Here is a 22,997-nt window from a genome sequence, read left to right as displayed (position 1 = left end):
AGGGGGAAAAGAATGACCTGATTTCTTTAACAAATGCCCTCTGCTGGGAGCCTGCTTCTCCCTCTCCCTCTCTCTGTCTCTCATGAATAAATAAAATCTTTAAAAAATAAAAGAGATATAAGAGACATGTGATTAAGAGATGGCAATCAACTGCAGTCGATAGATTTTTTTTGTTGTTTACTTTTTAAAGATTTTATTTATTTGACTGAGAGAGACACAGTGAGAGAGGGAACATAAGCAGGGGGAGTGGGAGAGGGAGAAGCAGGCTTCCCGCCAAGCAGGGAGCCTGATGCAGGGCTTCATCCCAGGAGCCTGGGATCATGACCTGAGCTGAAGACAGATGCCTAATGACTGAGCCACGCAGGTGCCCCTATAAATCTTTTTTAGATCCTAAATTCAAGCACACATTAAAAAGCAAAAACAAAAAAGGTATTTATGAGACAACTACAAAAATTTAAATAATGACTGGATATTGGCAGTATTAAAAGTTGTTAATATTTTTAGTTAGGATAATGTGCTGTGGTTATGTCTTCAAAAAAGTATCTTTTATATCAGAATTATTTCAAAATAATCTGAAATGGGGAAGGGGAGAATGTGGGATAGATATAGATAAAATATGATTAGCCATGATCTGATAACTGTGAATCTGAGAAACGGGTACATGGGAATTTATTATACTACCTTCTCTACTTCTGTGTATTTTTAAAACTTTTCTTATTAAAAAGTTTTTTTAAAAAACTTGTCTCACAAATGCATATTATCTTACCTTATCTTTAGATGAAGACTGGTTCTTGGTGGCTCTGGGTTGAGGAGTATTTTCTATAGTAACAGTGTCACTGTACTGACCATTATCTGTCGCCTGCAAACTTCTACATTTACTCATTCTTCCCAAAAGTACAGGTTTTGAAACCTATATAGATGTCATGTACATAACACAAAACTTCTTTAGGAAATAAATTCTGGATATCATCTACTTTTTAAAATTTCTAGCTCATTTGAAATTAGGTAACTTCCTTAACATTAATTCTCAAACTATAATACATAATGGTTTGAAGTCCCTGAGAGTAAGAACTATATCATAATTTATGCATATATACATAAATCCCAGTATCAAATACAGTATATGAACTCCATTATCGTATAAAAAAAGACTCGCAGATAATGTGATCATATGCTCAACAAATATCTAAGTATATGAACGAATAAATGCTCTTCACAGAAGACTCATTAAGTTTCTCCTTACCCGTTCTTCTATTATAGGAAGTGAAATATCAATAAAAGGATCATTCACTGAGGAGATCTTAAAAAGAAAACATATTGAGAAATTCAGTTAGAGTTCTAATATAGACAAGGTAGAGTTTTATAAATTCTTAAAGAAATCAAACTTCCCAGGTAACTTAGAATTTCAAGTTAAAAAACATCCCTGGAACAAACCATGATTTTAATTGGGTAGAGCAGCACATATTGTTAATCAAAACAAGATATCCCAAAACCTAATAAATGCAACCCAGCTGAAATTTATAATATTGCCAATACGACTAACTTAGAATATTCAAAGTAACTTCAAAATAAACTGTGTTTAATAAAACTGATTAACTAAATTACATGCCACAACATAAATCAAATAGAAACATTAAAAAAAAAAACAAAAACCAGAGTGCTTGACTGTGTTTTGCATATTCTTTAGGTGAACTCTGTTTAAAAGGATTCTCTCTAGCTTGTGAGCGAGAAATCAAGTTCTGTGTTGAAAATACTAGAAATTTAAGTAATGTCACATTGACAAATGCTGTGCTTCAACATGACAGGCTAGAAGGAGATATAACATATAATCCTGATTTTATAAGATTACAGAGGAAAAGAAAGGTACGCCATAATCTGGGACAGGAAAATGTAACAAAAGTTTACCCCTATCATACTCCAAGCCATATGCTTTCAGAAATACTTTTACCAAGTAACTGAAAACCTATAAAAAATCTTTATGTGTTTTAAGTTGTTAAAAGTACAGACAGCATTCAAAATAAAAATTATCATTACATTCAAAGGTGAGTCTACTTTAAACAAAACTTAAACAAGTTACATAAATGTAAACTTTAAATAAAATATGATAGATTACCCTAAGTTATGTTACTACCTTAAGTTATTTCTATTAGAATCATATTTTAGGGCAATGCATAGTTATAGAACCTAGTTACTCCCTTCCCATAAGTTTCTCTTTCATTTCAATCCAAACAAGTAGCTAACACATTCCAGCACATTAAAATAGGCTAAAAGAACTTCACAGGCTTGCCGAGAGGAAAAATAACACTTAAAAAAATTATAAATTATGTTTCTCCTCTGGGAGTGAAGGAGATATTCTAATGACTTTTGAAAACTATTAGGTAGTCATCTGTCACAAACAAAAATAAATGCTGATGATTATATGTGGAAGAAAACAAAAAATGATATCACTGTAATCTATTCCATGTTGAAGTGAATTGCAAAGCACCTACATTTGCACATTCTTCACACATGACTGTGCTAGTTAATTCACCAATAAAGATCCGATCTATGAAGTTCATTTTCACACCTTCTCTTCCATATGCTGTAAAAATAATACTTTTTAATGCAAAAAAAAGTCAGCCATCAACCTAACAATGTAACATGCTTTTTCTCTGTTGACTTAAAAGATGTCCAGTACTACATTAATAATATACTTCTTTGTATGATGTACATACATCATACTATATAATGTCTTTCTTCTTTATAATTCTGTAGAGAAAATTGGATTACCAGCTACAGTAGATTCCAAGAAATGATGAACTGTTCTTAAACTTGAGGCAAGAAAAGTAGACCAATAACCATTGTTTATACCATAGCTCAACTGCTCCCATTAAACCCTTTAAAGCCTCTGTGCCTAACGTAGAGGTAGACAGGGGGAATGAAAAAGAAGATTATGCTTTTAGGGCTATATCGATGCCTAGGCGATAACTATGGAAGCAACAGAGCAGTAAAGACAAGTAAACATAGCATAGTGTAAAGAATTAATGTGGGCAATTTGTCACTCATTTATATATATAATACATACATATATATAACATTTATATATGTATGTGTGTTTGTGTGTATTCAGTTTAAAATGGTAAAATCATTCTGTTTGGGAAATATTTATAAATCAAAGAAAATTATGCCTGTGATCTGCTTTAAAATAATCATGGGTTAGGAGAACATAGGTAAAACATAACACGCCATGACTTCAATGTAGTTTAAGAGTTTAAGAGGGGTGAGGAGTACATGAGGCTCCGTCATACTATTCTCCCTACTTTAATAGAAGTTTAAAACTTTCCACAGTAAATTAGGACAAAAAATATATATTAACAAACTTCACTCCTCTTTCAAACTTCAATCCTTTTTGGATTTCTAATTTCAAATTTAATACAAACAACATTTAAAATCATTTTAAAACATTATCTGAAGCAATGAATGTCACAGCCAACTCATAGCTAGATATATCATTAAACATCTTTAATATAACAATTACTATAAGTTATGGTAAACTAAGATGTTTCATTAAGAAAACTGTACAAGGGATTAAAAATAGAAAAGATCACACAAAACTGAAGGAAAAGCAAAACTGGGCAGTTATTCTAAACATACAGTAGATGGCACTATCTCAAAACAAACAAAAAAACCAAAGCATACATGAGAATCCACATTTTTAAAAATCTTGAATCCTTCACATGAAACTAATGTAACATTGTGTGTCAACTATACTTTAATTTAAAAATATCTTGAACCCTTAACTGTATATAGTTTGGGCATGTACAATCATTTTGTGAATTACAGACCTGCAGTATATATATAATGACAAAAAAAATAGATAAGAAAATAAATAAAATACAAATAATATTTTGAACACCTTCTAAAAATGATGATTTCATATAACCACTAGTTAATATCTGAAGACAGAATATACAGTTAGGACAAAGCAAATCACTCATATCATTAGATATAAGCCCACACTTAAATATTGATAATTATAAATAATCAGCTTTGATTAGATAATCACTGGTTTTGCCTCATACCTTGGCTAAGGAAGAGTCGGACACTAAAGTAAACAGGTATGCTTGGTTTAGTACTCTCTCCAATAACTGGTTTCCATGCAGGAATCTTTGGAACGCTTAGGCACTTGACTAGATGAAACTGTATAATATCCGTAAGTCAACTTATCCAAGCACAGGTCAAATGCAAAATGATACAGTATGATGAAACGGAACTTCCAAGTGAGGCTACTGCTTTCAACAACCTTTCATGTCTCCCTTAGGAAACCTCACATTAGGGTATCAGTGTCAGTCTGTATATTTGATACTAATTTTAGTTTTTAAAGTTCACATGGACACATCCTAAAATTTTCTTTCTATGACTAACTAGACTATCTTGGTAGCCACAGGAGTAAGCTGTGGGTAAGCTCCCTTTAAGGCCACTACTTTATAGAATTAGTTCACATAAATGCTCAGTTCTTTTTCCCCTGAAAAGAAACTTACAATTTTCTACAGCAGAAAGTTTTAATAGTGAGAGAATCAACATACCTTTGACTTTTTTTCTAGTATCCTCATCAGCAGTTTTAGTAGTTGGGTTGTTAAATGCTTTTAGAATGCTAGCTTGTATTCGCTATAAAACAAACAAGAATTTAGTAAGAGTCCATACTTGAATGTATTCTTATAGGTTTAGAGTAAGTTCTCCCTCTTTTCCCTCTCTCCCCCACTCCACCACTCTGTCCCTAAAATGATGTATCATTTTAATCAGGACAAAAGGTAACACAGAGACCATGTGGAATTTATCTATTGAAGAAAATCTTTCTATATAAGAAGCTTTTAAACTAGTCACGATGATCTTCATCTAGATTATTTATATACATACATGAGTAAGTCCAGAACATCAAATAATTTCTATAGCAAGAATACCCCAAATCTTGACTAGTTATCATTTTATTTGAATTCAGTTATCAATAATGAGTATTAGTATTAAAGTCTTTAGCAGCTCTTAGGAAATGACGAGATTTATATGTTTCCATAGCTTTTGCCTATGTTTCAGGAGAGATCCAATATCACAGAAAACTTTTTCAGAATGAAAACGGGATTCCAAGAATAAAGACATTTGAACTAATAAATTATCATCTTTTATACTAATTATGTCTCTACTTAGTGGATGAATTTAATCTTCTCTAATTCACGTTTTTAACAGTGCAGAGAGAGGAAAGCTTGTTAATTATCCTCCAGAAGCCAGATACATTCTACTGTTCAGAAGAAAACTCACAGCCTTAAATATTTAAAACAATTAAAAAGAATAAAAACAAATAAATTAAACAGCTGAATCATAAATTTAGGAAAAGGATATCAAAGCTGAATGAAAGTAAATAACAAAACAAAAGAATTAATGAAAATAAAAGTATGTAAACTGAAGCGATTAATAAATTAATCAAAAGCTGATTCTTTGGGTGAGGGATAAATAAACCTACTAGCCAATCTTTTTCTTTTTTTTTTAAGACTTTATTTATTTACTTGACAGAGAGAGAGAGATCACAAGTAGGCAGAAAGGCAGGGGGAAACATGCTCTCCACTTAGCAGAGATCCCAGGATGTGGGGCTCAATCCGAGGAGGGAGGGGCTCAATCCCAGGACACAGGGGCTCGATCCCAGGACCCTGAGATCATGACCTGAGCTGGAGGCAGAGGCTTAACCCACTGAACCATCCAGGCACCCCACCTGCTAGCCAATCTTTTTTTTTTTTTTTTTTTAGATTTTATTTATTTATTTGACAGAGAACACAAGTAGGCAGAGAGGCAGTTAGAGGGGGGTGGGGGAAGCAGGCACCCTGCTGAACAGAGAGCCCGATGTGGGGCTCGATCCTAGGACCCTGAGATCATGACCTGAGCTGAAGGCAGCGGCCTAACCCACTGAGCCACCCAGGCACCCCCTACCAGCCAATCTTTTTTTTTTTTTTTTTTTTTTTTAAGAAGGCAGAGAGGCAGGCAGAGAGAGGAGGAAGCAGGCTCCCTGCTGAGCAGAAAGTCTGATGCGGGGCTCGATCCCAGGACCCTGAGATCATGACCTGAGCCGAAGGCAGCGGCCTAACCCACTGAGCCACCCAGGCGCCCCCTACCAGCCAATCTTAATCAAAGTAAGAATGAAAAGCGTTAACATCAACCTAAGAAAAAGGAAACCGCTAACATGACTAAAGATATTTCAAGTAATCATAAGAGACAACTTTGTTCCACTCTCATGTAATTACATTTGAAAATTCAGAAAAAATTAGATAATTCTCTAGGAAATGAGTCCCAGAAGAGACAGAGTACCTTCCAGCTTTCATGGGGTAGGTGAATGAGCAGAGAGAGAAGAATGGTATTTACACAGTACTCCTTACAAAAAGCTCCAAGCCCTAATAATTTCACAGAGGAATGCCACTAAACATATTTTTCAAAGCATAAAAAAGAGAAACCTCCAAATTATTTCATGAAGCATAATATTTCTACTAAAGCTGACAAAGAATATATACAACACACGCCAACATCACATATGAAAAAAGCTCTAAGTAAAATACAGAAGCACATTAAAAGAATAATATAGTATCATTAAGACTTTTGTTCTAGTAATGCAGGGATATTAGGAAATCTATTCATACAAGCCATCATATTAACAGATATAAGAAGAAAAAGATTATAAGATTAAATCCCTTGATTTATTACTATTATTTAGCACTGTATTGACGTTCTAGTCAATGCATTTGATAGAAAAATAAATCTCAGAGGTATAAAAATTTTAAGGGAGATAAAATTATTTGCAGATGATATAATTTTTTATTTGGAAAAGCCAAAAGAACAAACTGAAATGAAAAACTACTATAAATAATAAAAGAATTTAATATGGGGTATGTAAATATAATGACATCAATAGCCTTCACACACACAAACAAAAACCAGTTAGAAGCAATGGAAGAAAATGCCCCATTTATAATAACTAAAAAGATAAAATAAGGAATAAACTTAAGGAATGTGTAAGACCTAAAGGAAGAAAACTTACAAACACTACTGAAAGACACAAAAGAAAACCTGATCAAATGGAAAAACACACCATGTTTTTTGACAGATCCTAAATAAACCTTTCATTTTTGCCCCCTAAATGTGTTCATTTAACATAATAGGTACTCTGTCTCTTTTTTTTTTTAATGTGAGAGATTGAAGGGAGAGATTAGTTCCAAATGAGCAATGAAAAAAATCAGTGTGGGGGGAGGAAATATACTGACAGACGTTGGTCCCACTAGATTTGATTTTTAATGCATTAAAAAAATGGGCAGAGGTGGGGACCTGGGTGGCTCAGTGGGTTAAGCCTCTGCCTTCAGCTCAGGTCATGATCCCAGGGTGCTGGGGTGGAGCCCCACATCGGGCTCTCTGCTCAGCGGGGAGCCTGCTTCCTCCTCTCTCTCTGCCTGCCTCTCTGCCTACTTGTGATCTCTCTCTCTGTCCAATAACTAAATAAAATCCTTAAAAAAAAAAGTGGGCAGAGGACCTGAACAGACATTTTTCCAATGAAGACATACAGATGGTAGACAGCATAAAAAGATGTTCAGCATCACTAGTCATCAGGGAAATACAAATCAAACCTGCCATGAGATATCACCTCACACCCATCAGAATGGCTAGTATCAAAAAGACAAGAAATCACAAGTGTTGGTGAGGATGTGGAGAAAAAGGAACCCTTGCGCACTGATGATGGGAATGTAAGTTTGGTGCAGCTACTGTAGAAAACAGTAAGGAGATACCTCAAAAAATTAAAAATAGAAATACCATATGATCCAGTGGTTCCACTAGTGGGTATTTTTTTTTTAAGATTTATTTATTTACTTACTTGAGAGAGAGAGAAAGAGAGCACCAGCAGGGAGGAGAGAGAGAAGTAGGCTCCCTGTGAGCAGGAAGCCCAATGTAGGACTTGATCCCAGGGCCCTGGGATCATGACCTGAGCCGAAGATAGATGTTCAATTGACTGAGCCACCCAAGTGCCCCTCACTAGTGGGTATTTACCCAAAGAAAACAAAAACACTAATTTGAAAAGATATAGGTACCCCTATGTTTACTGTAGTGTTACTTATAATAGACAAGATATGGAAGAAACCGCGTGTCCATCAATAGATGAATGAATAAAGAAAATGTTCTAATGGAATACAAACACAATGCAATAATTACTTAGACATAAAAAAGAATGAGACCTTGCTATTTGGAAAAACATGAAGGGACCTGAATGATATTATGCTAAGTGAAATAAGTCAGAGAAAGACAAACACCATAAGAGTTCACTTATATGTGTAATCTGATACAGCCACTCTGGAAAAAAGTATGGAGGTTCCTCAAGAAGTTAAAAATATAGCTATCCTACAACCCAGTAATTGCACTACTGGGTATTTACCCCAAAGATACAGAAGTAATGAAAAGAAGAGACACATGCATCCCAATATTCATAGCAGCAATGTCCACAACAGCCAAACTGTGGAAGGAGCCAAGATGTCCTTTGACAGATGAATGGGTAAAGAAGATGTGGTTCATATATACAATGAATATTACTCAGCCATCAGAAAGGATGAATACCTACCATTTACATCGACATGGATGGAACTGGAGGGTACTGTGCTAAGTGAAATAAGTCAGAGAAAGACAATTAAGTGATTTCACTCATATATGGAATATAATAAACAGCGCAGAGGCAAGGGAAGCAAGGACAAAAATGAACTATTGGGATTTCATCAAGATCAAAAGCTTCTGCACAGCAAAGGAAACAGTCAACAAGATCAAAAGACAACTGACAGAATGGGAGAAGATATTTGCAAACAACATATCTGATAAAGGACTAGTATCCAAAATCTATAAAGAACTTATCAAACTCAACACCCAAAGAATATATAATCCAATCAAGAAATGGGCAGAGGACATGAACAGATATTACTGCAAAGAAGACAACCAGATGTCTTCCAGACACATGAAAAAGTGCTCCACATCACTTGGTATCAAGGAAATACAAATCAAAACTACAATGAGATACCACCTCACACCAGTCAGAATGGCTAAAATTAACAAGTCAGGGAATGACAGAGGCTGGCGAGGTTGCAGAAACACTGTGGGTGGGAATGCAAGCTGGCGCAAGCACTCTGGAAAACAGCATGGAGGTTCCTCAAATAATTAAAAATAGAGCTACCCTATGACCTGGCAATTGCACTACTGGGTGTTTACCCCAAAGATGTAGTGAAAAGAAGGGCTATATGCACCCTCATGTTCAAAGCAGCAGTGTCCACAATAGCCAAACTGTGGGAAGAGCCAAGATGCCATTCAACAAACGAATGGATAAAGAAGATGTGGTCCATATACACGATGGAATATTACTCAGTCATCAGAAATAATGAATACCCAACTTTTGCATCAACATGGATAGGACTGCAGGAGATCATACTGAGTGAACTAAGTCAAACAGAAAGAGTCAATTATCATATAGTTTCACTTAATTGTGGAGCATAAGGAATAACAAGGAGAACACTGAGGGAAGGAGAGGAGAAGTGAGTTGGGGGAAATCAGAGGGGGAGATGAACCATGAGAAACTGTGGACTCCAAGAAACAAACTGAGGGTTTTAGAGAGAAGGGGAGTGTGGGGATGGGTCAGCCTGGTGATGGGTGTTAAGGAGGGCACACATTGCATGGAGCACTGGGTGTTATACATAAACAATGAATCTTGGAACACTACATCAAAAACTAATGAGGTACTGTATCGTGACTAACGTAATAAAAAATAGAAAAAATAATTTAAAAAAAAAGAGGCAAGAGAATTCCCAGGAGCATAATTAGAGGGAATTCCAGAACAATGCCTGTACATCAAATGTAGGAGGCAACCAACCCAAACCGAAGCAGTGAGAGCAGGAGACAGACAGACAGTCACCACCAAGATCCCCCTGCTCCTGTACCATGTTTTAAATCTGAGAACAGAATATATGGGGAATGAGCTGCTAATGTCCTTATTCTCCTCCCCCAGCTCTGCTGTGGATCAGCAGAGGATACACATTACCTAACCCAAAGTTGTTCTGCTCTGACCTGTTCCTGAGAGCAAGGAGGTGGGTCATGATGAACTCTGAAGCAGAAGACGCAGAGCAGCCTTTAACCTTTTTGGACCGGAGAGCTAGTAACTTTGTCTGTGGCTTTGACTTTGACAAGCGTGGCTCAGGACACATTCATGATCTTGCCCACTGACTTCCGCAGAAAGAACGTTTAGAAATTCTGGGACACCAAAGCCAGACAATGTTCTAGAGATTCTCTCAGTCCCTCTTTTTTGGGGATCCTTCATCCCGATAATGGGAATAGGTTTGCACTTAGTAACCAGTTACGAAAAACTAAACAATCTACAGCTTAAGCATACACAGGTCGCTCTCAAAACTATAAGGCAATAAAACGATTACTGTAAAAGTAAAAAAAAAAAAAAATCAAGGCGTGTGGGTGGCTCAGTGGATTAAGTCTCTGCCTTCGGCTCAGGTTATGATCCCAGGGTCCTGGGATCAAGCCCCATGTCCGGCTCTCTGCTCACAGGGAGCCTGCTTCCTCCTTTCTCTCTGCCTGCCTCTCTGCCTACTTGTGAGCTCTGTCAAATAAATAAATAAAATCTTAAAAAAAAAAAATCATCTCCTCTGATGAAGAAGATATGGTTGAAAAGAAATAACAGGTGGCTTCTATGGCACTAAAAACATCCTATTTTTTTAAACTTTGGGTGTGATGGTGAGGAGGGTTTCTAGTGGAAAACGGCTTTTCCTTATATTATGCTTAAACTATTTGTGTGTGTATATATAGATCTATATGCATATAGACACACATTCTTCTGTATGTAGGATAGATTTCATGATAAGTTTTTAATACCTTCCCCAATAATTGTGAAACTGAGTTTCATTTATTAACTGGCCTACAATCAGCGCATTATATTTCCTAGAACTGCTGACTATTTTCTTCAAGTATATTTTGAAAGTTGATTCAAGATTCAAAAACGTAAATACATACAAAGTAGGGTACAAAAGTAAATATACAGTGATCTGTGCCATGTCATACTTTCTTGAAATATATGTGAAGAAAATAAAAATTATAAAATATATCCCCAAAGCAATTAAATATTGAAATAATCTCCAATTCAGATGCAATAAATTTGAAAATTGATGTAACTCAGATACTGAGCTGAAGCTGACTTTTACACCTTCAAAACAGAATTTATTGCATCAAAATAAACAAATTAGAATGAATTCCATGCAGGAAAATGGACTTAAAGATTCCAATAAATGCCATATTCACCTGTAAATACTTAGTATCACTGTAAAAAGCCTCTCCAGCTAGCAAAGATAAAAAATTCTAAACCAAGTTATAAGTCTATAAATATATTTTATAATTTGAATATTTTACCAATTCAAAAGTGACTTTCAATATGATTTAATGAGTCTTTGACATTTGCTGAAATGTAAGCTATAATATATGTCAAACTCTTAAAAATAAAAACAATGGAGCTGTTTAAATTATTAACTTCTAAACTATTAGACATTTGCTTTTTTTATTGTATCTTAGCCACAGATTTATATTCTCTAAACTGTTAAAGGAGTTAATTAATAGGTAATTCATCAAGTTGAATAGAATAAATGAGTTTAGGTTCAGCTATAGCCTCTCATTGTTGAGAGTCATGCTTTGAACCGTTTAAGTTTAAAAAAAAAAAAAAAAAAAAAAAGGAGGGAGAGAGAGAGAGCACCAGCGAGAGACAGACTTTGGCCAGGGAGCTGCTAACAACTGCAGCACATTAATCAATTAGCAGGGTCAAGGTTCAACTATTTTAAATCTCCACCATAAACTTCTTTCAGTAAGAATGCGTAACACCCATGGCTTAAAAGTTAACTGAAACAGTCTGCCTTTACAATAATCCTAACCAATAATGTATCAGTGATAGATCTTTGGAAATAAAAATGTAGCATCACCAATTTGGTGATAGCTCAAATTAAAAGCAAGACAGTGAAGAAGCACATACCTTATAAGTTGAAAGGCTGCCTATAAAATAATTTCTTACAGTAAATTTGATTTTACTTTGTCCACAAGAAATTTACAATTTTTGCACAAATGGTCCCTTTAGCACTCTACCTGGCCAAAGTGTGGCATCGCTCACAACTTTACAGCCATAAGGAAAAAACTTTAATGAAACATTACGAAAGGAGGTCAGTAGTTGTTCATCATTACTACAAGATTCTGGTGGCAGATACCACGCTGGAGCCTTTCTTCAATCAAAACACACACAGCAGTGACAAACTACAACAACGGCACGATCGCCAGCTGTGGCGTTCCCAGGCCAGACAATGCAGCTCTTGCTTGGGGACTCACTGTAACTGACCGCATGCCTGTCCCTGCTTACAAGAGCGAATAAACCCACAGATCTGACATGTTAATTTTGCCACACCATCTAAACCCTCAAACAGAGGAATGAGAGCTTCCAAAAAGCCAGGTTTCCCACTGTACTGCCTGAGTTTTTAAGATATTGTGAATCCTAATGCACAAAACAAATAATTTAATTAATTTAATTCAATTTAATTGTGACAAAGTATGCCATCAAGTAACAGAAGTAAGATAGGGGAAGATGATAGGGATAGATTTTACAGTTTTATTTGAATAATGACAAAAACAATGTAGAGGTAATTTTTAATTCCATTTACAATGATACAGGACCATATAGTAAACATATTCTTACAAATCATACCAGAAGAACAATCATCTAGAAATTGATTGTCTGAATTAATCTTAACTCCTATATTGTCTGTAGGCTTAGAAGCATCAATATGCATTTATCATTTAAGATACAAGTCTCTGTCTGTATTTCTCCCCCACCTTGTTGCATTGTATCAACTCCCTCAACAAGAATATCAATATGCCAAAGTTACTGAATCAGATTTAATATTATATCAAAGAGTGAAATAATTATGGTTAATTTTTTTAAATTTAATTTTATTTTTTCCATGTTCCAAGATTTCACTGTTTATGCACCACATGGTTAAATGGTTAACTTTTAAATAGCAAGCTTAAAATTTTTTTATATTGGTCATTGATGATCAAGCATTAAAACTAAACTTTAATAAGCAGTACTGTATAGAATTAAAAAGCACCATTCATCTAGTAGTCAGAAAGACCTAAGTTTGGGGGCACCTGCGTGGCTCAGTGGGTTAAGCCTCTGCCTTCAGCTCAGGTCATGGTCTCAGGGTCCTGGGATCAAGCCCAGCATTGGGCTCTCTGCTCCGCAGGGAGCCTGCTTCCCTCTCTCTCCTCTGCCTGCCTTTCTGCCTACTTGTGATCTCTCTCTGTCAAATAAATGAATAAAATCTTAAAAAAAAAAAAAAAAGAAAGACTTAAGTTTGAATCTCCCATCCTAAATTTCTAAATCAATTTCTAAACCAAAGAAAATATGATCAAATATTTGCTCAGGAGGATTGTGCTAATGTCCTCAAAACTTACCTATAAATCCCTTAATTTATTTTTTAAAAATAAATTATAGGTAAAACATGATGTAGTATTATCTTATCAATTTATCAGTTCTTTCAAATTATGACATATTCAAAATAACTGAAAATCCCCAAGAAACTAGGTAGTATAACTTATTTAAGAAACTGGTTTTTTGGGGTACCTAGGTGGCTCAGTGTGTTAAACCCTCTGCGGCTTGGGTCATGGTCCTGGGATCAAGCCCCACGTTGGGCTCTCTGCCCAGAAGAGAGCCTGCTTCCCTTCCTTTCTCTCTGCCTGCCTCTCTGCCTACTTATGATCTCTGTCTGTCAAATAAATAAATAAAATCTTTAAAAGAAAAAAACTGTTTTTTTCCAATTCAAATTCTCCACAGAAATTGTCCATTTAAAGTTGAGCACAGAAAACTTATTCAACAAAGGAGAGACCAAAAGTGACAATATGAAGGTAAGAAACACAAAAGCAGTAAAAATGAGTACTTCTGTAAAAAAAAAAAAAATTAGTCAAGGAGCTCACAAAATAAAAGGATATAAAGTATGTTATCATATACCTAAAATGTAGGAAGGAGAGGAATAATGAATGGGCTCAACTTAAATGACCACCAACTTCACATAAGCTGTTACATGTAGAAGATGTTATATACAAACCTAATGGTAACCACAAATCAAGAACCACTAAAAACATGCCAAGAATAAGAAGAAAAAAATTATATCACTAAATATATCCCTAGAAAAACAGATCACTAAAAAACCCCAGCAAACCATGAAAAAAGAGAAAGATAAGAAAGGATCACGGAAAATCTTCAGAAACAACTATAGAAGAAGTAATATAATGGCAATATCAATAATTATTTTGAATGTAAATAAACTAATTACTTCAATCAAAAGATAGTGTGATAGAATGGGGAGAAAAAAAAAAAGACCCATCCATATGCTATCTATGAGAGGCTCACTTCAGATCTAAAGTCAGCTGCAGACTGAAGGTGAGGAATGGAGAAACACTTATCACAAAAATGGATGTCAAAAGAAAACCAGGGCAGCAATATTTATATTGGACAAAACAGACTTTAAAACAGAGTCTAGGGGTGCCTGGGTGGCTCAGTGGGTTAAGCCTCTGCCTTTGACTCAGGTCATGATCTCAGGGTCCTGAGATCAAGCCCAGCATTGGGCTCTCTGCTCAGCAGGGAGCCTGCTTCCCCCTCTGCCTCTCTGCCTACTTGTGATCTCTGCCTGTCAAATAAATAAATAAATAAAATCTTTAAAAATAATAATAATTAAAAAAAAACAGAGTCTAGAATGAGAAACAAAAAAGAACACTATATAGTCATAAAGGGGACTATCCAACAAGAAGATATGATAGCTGTAAATATTTATGCAACCACATACATAAAAGTTCATAACAAACATAAAGGAACTAATCAATAATAACACAATAAAGGTAGGGGACTTTAACACCCCCACTTATGTCAATGGACAGATTCAACAAAAAATTCAACAAGAAAACAATGGCTTTGGGTGACACACTGGACAAGATGGCCTTAACAGATATATGCAGAACATTCCATCCTAAATCAGCAGCATACACATTCTTTTCAGGTGCATATAAAACATTCTCCAGGACAGATCATATATTAGGCCACAAAACAAGTCGTAACAAACTCAAAATCAAAGTCATACCATGCATCTTTTCTGACCACAACACTATGAAACTAGAAATTAACCACAAGAAAAATCTGTTAAGACCACAAATACATGGAGGTCAGACAACATGCTACTAAACAATGAATAAGCCAACCAGTAAATAAAAGAAGAAATTTTAAAAATACATAGAAACACATAAAAATAAAATCACCACAGCCCAAAACTTCTGAGATACAGCAAAAGCAGTTCTAAGAGGGAAATTTATGGCAATACATGCTTACCTCAAGAAGCCAAAAAAGTCTCAAATAAACAACTTAACCTTACAAATAAAGGAGCTAGAAAAAAGAACAATAAATAAAACCTAAAACCAGCAGAAGGGAAGAAATAATAAAGATCAGAGCAGATATAAATGATACAAAAACTAAAAAACAAAAACAAAATCCAGCTCAGTGAAACCAGAAGCAGGTTCTCTGAAAAAATAAAACATATATCAATAAAACTGATAAACCCCTAACCAGACTTCACAAGAAAAAAAGAGAAGGGACTCAGACAAAATTACAAATGAGAGAGAAGAAATAACCAACACCACAAAAATACAAACAATTATAAAAGAGTAGTATGTAAAACCATATGTCAACAAATTGGGCAATCTAGAAAAATGGATAAATTCTAGAAACATATAAACTACCAAAAGTGAAATAAGAAGAAATAGAAAATTTGAACAGATAACCAGCAAAGAAATTGAATCAGTAATCAAACTCCCAACGAACAAAAGTCCAGGACCAGATGGCTTCACATGTTAAATTATACCATACAACAAAAAATCCTAAAATCTGTATGGAATCACAAAAGACCCCAAATAGTCAAAGCAATCTTAAGAAAGAAAAGCAAAGCTGGAGGCATCGCAATTCCAGACTTCAAATTATATTACAAAGCTGTAGGAGTCAAAACAGTATGGTACTGGCACAAAACAGACATATGAATCAGTGGAACAGATTAGAAAACCCAGAAATAAACCTACAATTATATGGTCAATTAAACTTTGACAAAACAGGAAAGAATATCCAATAGGAAAAAGACTTTCTTCCACAAATGATGGTGAAAAAACTGGACAGCTACCTGCAAAAGAATGAAACTGGACCAGACACAAAAATAAACTCAAAATGGATTAAAGACCTAAATATAAAACCTGAAACCATAAAAATCCTAGAAGAAAAAACAGATGGTAACAACTTCGACACCGGCTGTAGCAACTTCTTTCTAAGTATGTCTCCTGAGGCAGGAGAAACAAAAGCAAAAATAAACTTTTGGGGGACTACACCAAAATAAAAAACCTCTTTCACAGCAAAGGAAACAATCCATAAAACTAAAAGGCAAGAAACAGAAGATATTTGCAAATGATAAATCCAATAAAGGGGTAGTAACTAAATACATAAAAGAACTGATACAACTCAACACCTAAAAAACAAGTAATCCAATTACCAAATGGGCAGGAGACATGAAGAGACCCTTCTCCAAAGAAGATATACACATCGCCAATAGACACATGAAAAGATGTTCATGATCATTCATCACCAGAAAAATGCAAATCAAAACTACAAGGAGATCACCTCACACCTCTCAGAATGACTAAAATAAAAAACATAAGAAATATCAGCTGTTGGTGAGGATGTAGAAGAAAAGGAACCATGTCCCCTCCCCGCCCCCTGCACTGTTGGAAATGCACACTGGTGCGGCCATTGTGGAAAATAGTTGAAGTTTCTTCAGAAAGTTAAAAATAGAACTACCCTGTGATAAAGCAATGGCACTAATGGGTATTTACCCAAAGAATATAAAAACACTAATTCAAAGCGATGCATGCACCCCAATGTTTACTATAGCATCATTTGCAATAGCCCAATTATAGAAGCAGCCCGAGTCCACTGATTGATGAATAGATAAAGAAGATGTAATATATATGTATCTATGTCTGAACATGCAGTAGAATATTATTCATCCATAAAAAAGAATGAAATCTTGCCATTTGCAATAACACAGATGGAACTAGAGTATAATGCCAAGAGAAATAAGAGTCCGAGAAAGACATATACCATATGATTTCACTTATATGTGAATTTAAGAAACAAAACGAATGAGTACAGGGCCAGGGAGAGGGGGAGGGGAGAGAGAGAGAGGGACAAACCAGGAAGCAGACTCTTAACTCTAGAGAACAAACTGATGGTTACCAGAGAGGAGGTGGCAGGGGGATGGGTGAAATAGGTGATGGGGATAAAGGACTGCACCTGTGATGAGCACCAGGTGATGTATGGAAGTGCTGACTCACGATATTGTATACTTGAAACTAATATAATACTGTATGTTCACTAACTGCAATTAATATAAAAACTTAATATATATATATATAAAATGTATATGTAAAACTTAAAAAGAAACTTTAAAAACTTAAAAAAACTTAAAAAGTGACACCTTCAAAAGTTGAATTCAACTAATTTAATATGAAAGTCAATAAACAGACAAGAACAGGATTGTAATAAACACTATTTGGTAGCAGGAGGGAATGATTAACTCATTCTTTGAGATAACTTATAAGAAAATATCAGAACCCTAACTCTCTCTTCACTGGAAGCTAGAATACTGCAGGATTACAATTGAAGGTGGGATTTAAAAAAAAGAGAGAGAGAGAAAGGTCCCCCTTACCTAGTAACATGGTAACGGCTACCACAAGCATATGAGTACTTCATTTTCAGATGGTTGCTTAACCACATGTTAATATAGATTAAGAAGTATATTTATCTTGAATGGAAAACAGGATTTGACCTATTAAGACAATTACGATTGACAGAGCCTGTCTGCAGTGCTCGGCTGAAAATGGTTCTGAGGTTAAATCCAGACTCAGCACAACTGTTATGAAGGATTATTATTATTATTATTATTATTAATATTATTATTATTTCGCTCTGAGTGAAAAGGGGGAAATAAGAAGGATATGTACTATGTACTTGACATCTTTGGTATCTTGCATTTTCTCTGAAAAATTGTATGCCATTTGCAGGACTCCACCAAAAAATGATGAATTTCACTCATTTAATATTAAAGTCAACTATGACCCAATTGATTAAGGGACAGGATTACAAGGAACACTTGGGAAATCTATCCAGGCCATGAGCCATTCCTTCTTTTCTCAGAAATATTCCCTGATCCAGGAGGCTGGGATCCTCCTTCCCTTCTTGTAAGTGACTGATCCTTGAGTAGACCCTAATCCAACGTGGAGTAACAAAGTTTCTCACTTGGGAATTCAGAATTGGGGCTTCATAAGCAGCCAGTTTTGTTTTAATACATGTGGAACCGCAACATCTGCACAATATGCAGATTTAGCGTTCAGAGAGAGCAGCACAGCGACAGCTCCATCTTCGGGGAGAGGAACAAAGAGAATCAACAGGTCAGAGAACCCAGGGAAGTTAGGAGAATGTTCTCTGGACTCTAAGACTCTTCCTGTCCCTAGAGTCTCAGATTCTCTTTTCTTTAAGCCAGCTTGGATATTTTTATTTATAGTTAAATGGTATTAACTAATAAAGGATAATAGGGTTGCAAAAGGTTGAGAGAAAACATTCTCTTAGAAGAGGCAAAAAAAAAAAGGGGCGCCTGGGTGGCTCAGTTGGTTAAGCAACCGCCTTCGGCTCAGGTCACGGTCCCGGAGTCCCAGGATTGAGTCCCGTATCAGGCTCCCAGCTCCATGGGGAGTCTGCTTCTCCCTCTGACCTTCCGGCCTCTCATGCTCTCTCTCACTGTCTCTCTTTCAAATAAATAAATAAAAATCTTTAAAAAAAAAAAAAGAAGAGGCAAAAAATACATATAAAGGAATAAATAGAAAGAAAGATCAAATTACTTCTTAACCTACATTAAAATGATGGTAAAAATTAATTCCTTCAGTTTTGTACCCTCTTCTTAAAGAGTATATGCAATAAACTTAACAAAACCTGACCTTTGTTTCTTCTGTCCTCACTGCATCCAGCAGATAATGCAGAAGCTCCTGACTGTCCTGTTGCTGGAAACTTTTAAACCGAGGGGCCCTATGATTTAAAAACAAAACAGGAAAGAAAAAAAGATCATTTCATCAACAATATATTACTATCATCTAAAATTATTTTTAAATAGCATCTAGTCAAAGATTCAATGTAAGTCCTTTTTCTACTAAGTAAAAAGACCAGATGTGATCACTGTTCCAATTAGGATGAGATCTTAAGTACACAGAGAATAATATGGCTACCATTTATCAAGCAACTACTACATGCATGCACAGTACCTATGTGAAGCTTTATATATGACAAGTCATCAAATCCTCAAACAAGTTCGGAATGCACTATTTTCTCTGGCTTATATAAGAGGTTTAGAGGGATTATTTACAGAATTTGCAAGGTCACACAGCAAACAAGCAAACAAAAAGTATTCAAACCCAAGCCACTGTGGTCTATTTTCTTCCCACCCTGAATAACCAAAAGAAAAACAAGAGGTTAATTATATTAAAATAAAGAACTACAATCTGGTATCTCTGTGAATGTATTTATTTTAAGGATTTGACCAATTATATTTCCTTCTATTAATCAAAGGATCAGGTGCTGTTCATGGAGACTTCAACAGAGCAAATATTTAGGTGATTTCAGTAACCTTAAAAAGTAGTATTTTCTGCAACAAACTCCAATACTAAAATGAGCATTTTGCCTTAAATAAAAATAAGTACTAAATTTAGATAGTGCTTGAAGACAAAGAAAGAATTCTGTCTAAATAATATAAAAGAGTAAGAATATGTTGTGGTAATACGAGTTTACAATGGTCTCATTAGGGTATGTGTAACATATCTCCTTTGACATGCACAGCAGTGCTGTTAAGAAATTCATAATTAATGTGAATTCTGTTTTACACTTGAGAAAACTGAAGAACAAGCTAAGTGCCACTGACCTAAATCCAGATCTTTTGATTCTTAAGTTCCATACTTTAAGCATTATTCCTCATCTCATAATAAACATTCACACCAGTAATGCACTACTGTGAGTCCCTGGTATTAAAATGCTATCTGAAATAGTAGTGAATCTAGCCTATAACAGGAGCCATAATTTCAGTTACTCACTCTTGTTAAGAAGTAACAAAAGCAGCAAGATGTTGAGACTTTGATTTACTCCCCTTGTAGGCTTCCCTTTCTGCATGTGGTAGATATTGTTCACCTTCTAGACCAGTGTTGAGGACAGAAACCAAGTGGGACACAAATCCTAACCCCATTTGGGCTTTCATGGCTGGAATCCATATAAGGCTGAAATTGCATAACACAACATTTGTGCCGGAGGGATTAAGAAAGGTCTGTGGAATGGAAGAAGGCTGCAAGGGGAAACCAGGGAATCCTTCAGAGATCCTCATCTGCCAGGTGGCAGGTAGGACGACCAGTCTCCAGCTTTGGAAGCAGATGCACAGGATGGAAATTGCTCATGAAAAGAGGAGGAACATTCTCTACCACATCTCTGCCTATAGCTCCATCTCAACTGTGCACAAAGCAGTACCGCTTTCTAAACCACTCAAGAAAATTTGCTAAACTTAGATTTTTTTCTTTCTTCTTCTACCTAGGACTGGAGTAAAATATTCTGTGATGACATACAGAATCTTTAATGGAGCCTATCTGAGTTACCAATACCAAATTAAAAGAGAAAAATCAACAAACATGTGAAGAGAGTCACCTATTCAAAATGAGAAATCCTGAAGATCTTCTACATTAAACTACCACAACCAGTAAATAAACTGAGTAAGGGAACAAAAACAAGATCAATATGCAAAACAAGATCAATATACAGAACTCAAGTATATTTCTGTATATTAGGAATGTACAAATGGGGACGCCTGGGTGGCTCAGTTGGTTAAGCAGCTGCCTTCGGCTCAGGTCATGATCCCCGCATCCTGGGATCGAGTCCCACTCAGGCTCCTTACTCAGCAGGGAGCCTGCTTCTCCCTCTGTCTCTACCTGCCATTCTGTCTGCCTGTGCTCGCTCTCTCCCCCCCCTTCTGATAAATAAATAAAATCTTAAAAAAAAAAAAAAGGAATGTACAAATGGATGTTGAAGTTTTTCTAACATACCAATTTATAATAAATAGTATTTAAAAATATTACATACTTAAGGTAAATGTAACAAGATAGTGCAGGGTTTGTAAGCTGAAAAACCACAAAGTTGATGAGGAAAATCAAATACCTAAATAACTGAAAAGATATTTCATAATCATCATTGGAAGACTCAACATTGTTAAGATGTCCTCTCCAAACTGATCTCCAAATGCAATCCCAATGAACAAACTGATTCTAAAATTCACATAAAAAAGCAAAGGACCTGGAGTAGTTAAAAAAAAAAAAAAAAGGAAAGGAAAGGAAAGTTTGAGCACTCACACTACCCAATTCTAAGACTTACTATGAGGCTACAGTAATGAGAGTGCAGAACTGGGGTAAGGGTGGACATTTAGATCAGTGGAACAGAGTCCAAAAACAGACACAATGTATATGGCTTAAATCTTCACCAGATTTTTTTTAAAAAATTACTTTTCTTATAAATTTCTTTTTAACATAAACATAGCAAAGCAAATACAATTTGCTTTGATCCAGTAATTCTATTGGTCCTACAGATGTATTTTCACAAGAGCAATACACACACACATTAAATCAAACATGTCATTTCCACATGTAATATGGAAAAATGTAGAAAAGATATTAAGCAGAGGCGCCTGGGTGGCTCAGTGAGTTAAGCCTCCCAGGGTCCTGGGATTGAGCCCTGCATGGAGCTCTCTGCTCAGGAGGGAGCCTGCTCCCCACCCCCACGCCCTGCCTGTCTCTCTGCATACTTGTGATCTCTGTCAGATAAATAAATAAAATCTTTTTTAAAAAGAAGATATTAAGCAAAACAAGCAAGTTGCAAACAATTTCTATATATGTCTGTGCCTGCACATATCGCTTTTGATTTTTGATCAGAGTACAAATAGTACTCTAAATTTTTATCATGAGCACCTATTATCTTATTTTTAAAAATTTGTCAATCTTTACAAAACCAACAAAAAAAGGGGGCGCCTGGGTGGCTCAGTGGGTTAAAGCCTCTGCCTTCGGCTCAAGTCATGATCTCAGGGTCCTGGGATCGGGCCCCACATCAGACTCCTGGCTCAGCAGGGAGTCTGCTTCCCCCCCCCCCACTCTCTGCCTGCCTCTCTGTCTGCCAAATAAATAAATTAAATCTTAACAACAACAACAAAAAGATATAAAACAGTTATTTTTGGCAGAGCGAAAAACAAATTTTGAAAACACAAAGAATCCTAAAAACTTTAACTCTGTGAGGCACCAACGTCTCTGAGACTTTTCCTGGATTTTGTTGTTGTTGTTCTTTGGGCTTTGAAAAAAACAGCATTTGCCAACCAAATGAAACACGTAATATCCCTCTATATTTTGTACTATATTCAAAATACCATGGCACATTTTGCTACGTGAAATAAGCCAGTCACAGAAAGACAAATAGCGTGATTCCATTTACATAAGCAATCTAAAATAGGCAAAGTCACTGAATCAAAGAGAGGGCAATGGTGTCCACCAGGGGCTGGAGTGAAGAGGAAATGAATATATAGACATAATCAATGGACATAAAGTTTCACTCAGGCAAGACCGACAAGCTAGAGATCTGCTGTTTAGCATTGTACCTATATCAACAATGTACACTTAAACATTTTTAAGAAGGCAGAGCTCATGCTAAGTGTCCTTTCCACAATTAGAATTTTTTAAAAATAATTAACATTGGTACAGTTCTAGGAGATGAAATA

General features: G+C 35.6%; 1 protein-coding gene across 7 annotated transcripts in view; it reads right to left on the bottom strand.

Annotated features, from left to right (window-relative positions):
* USP45 (ubiquitin specific peptidase 45) overlaps positions 1-22,997 on the bottom strand; it is a 73,537-nt gene that overhangs the window by 13,501 nt on the left and 37,039 nt on the right. For 4 of the 7 annotated variants that reach the window (XM_082731878.1, XM_082731879.1, XM_082731882.1 and 1 more), the window contains 5 exons: positions 19,150-19,237; positions 4,566-4,647; positions 2,490-2,581; positions 1,244-1,300; positions 767-910 (listed from right to left, as the gene is read on the bottom strand). In XM_082731878.1, coding sequence (XP_082588004.1) covers positions 767-910; positions 1,244-1,300; positions 2,490-2,581; positions 4,566-4,647; positions 19,150-19,237 — 463 coding nt within the window. The remainder of the gene's footprint in view (positions 1-766; positions 911-1,243; positions 1,301-2,489; positions 2,582-4,565; positions 4,648-19,149; positions 19,238-22,997) is intronic. The other 3 variants (XM_082731880.1, XM_082731881.1, XR_014312141.1) reach the window with 2 other exon arrangements.

The sequence above is a fragment of the Mustela nivalis genome (genome assembly GCF_964662115.1).
Source record: "Mustela nivalis genome assembly, chromosome: 5".
In the NCBI taxonomy this organism is placed as follows: domain Eukaryota; kingdom Metazoa; phylum Chordata; class Mammalia; order Carnivora; family Mustelidae; genus Mustela; species Mustela nivalis.
This window is presented reverse-complemented; position numbering and strand designations above follow the sequence as displayed.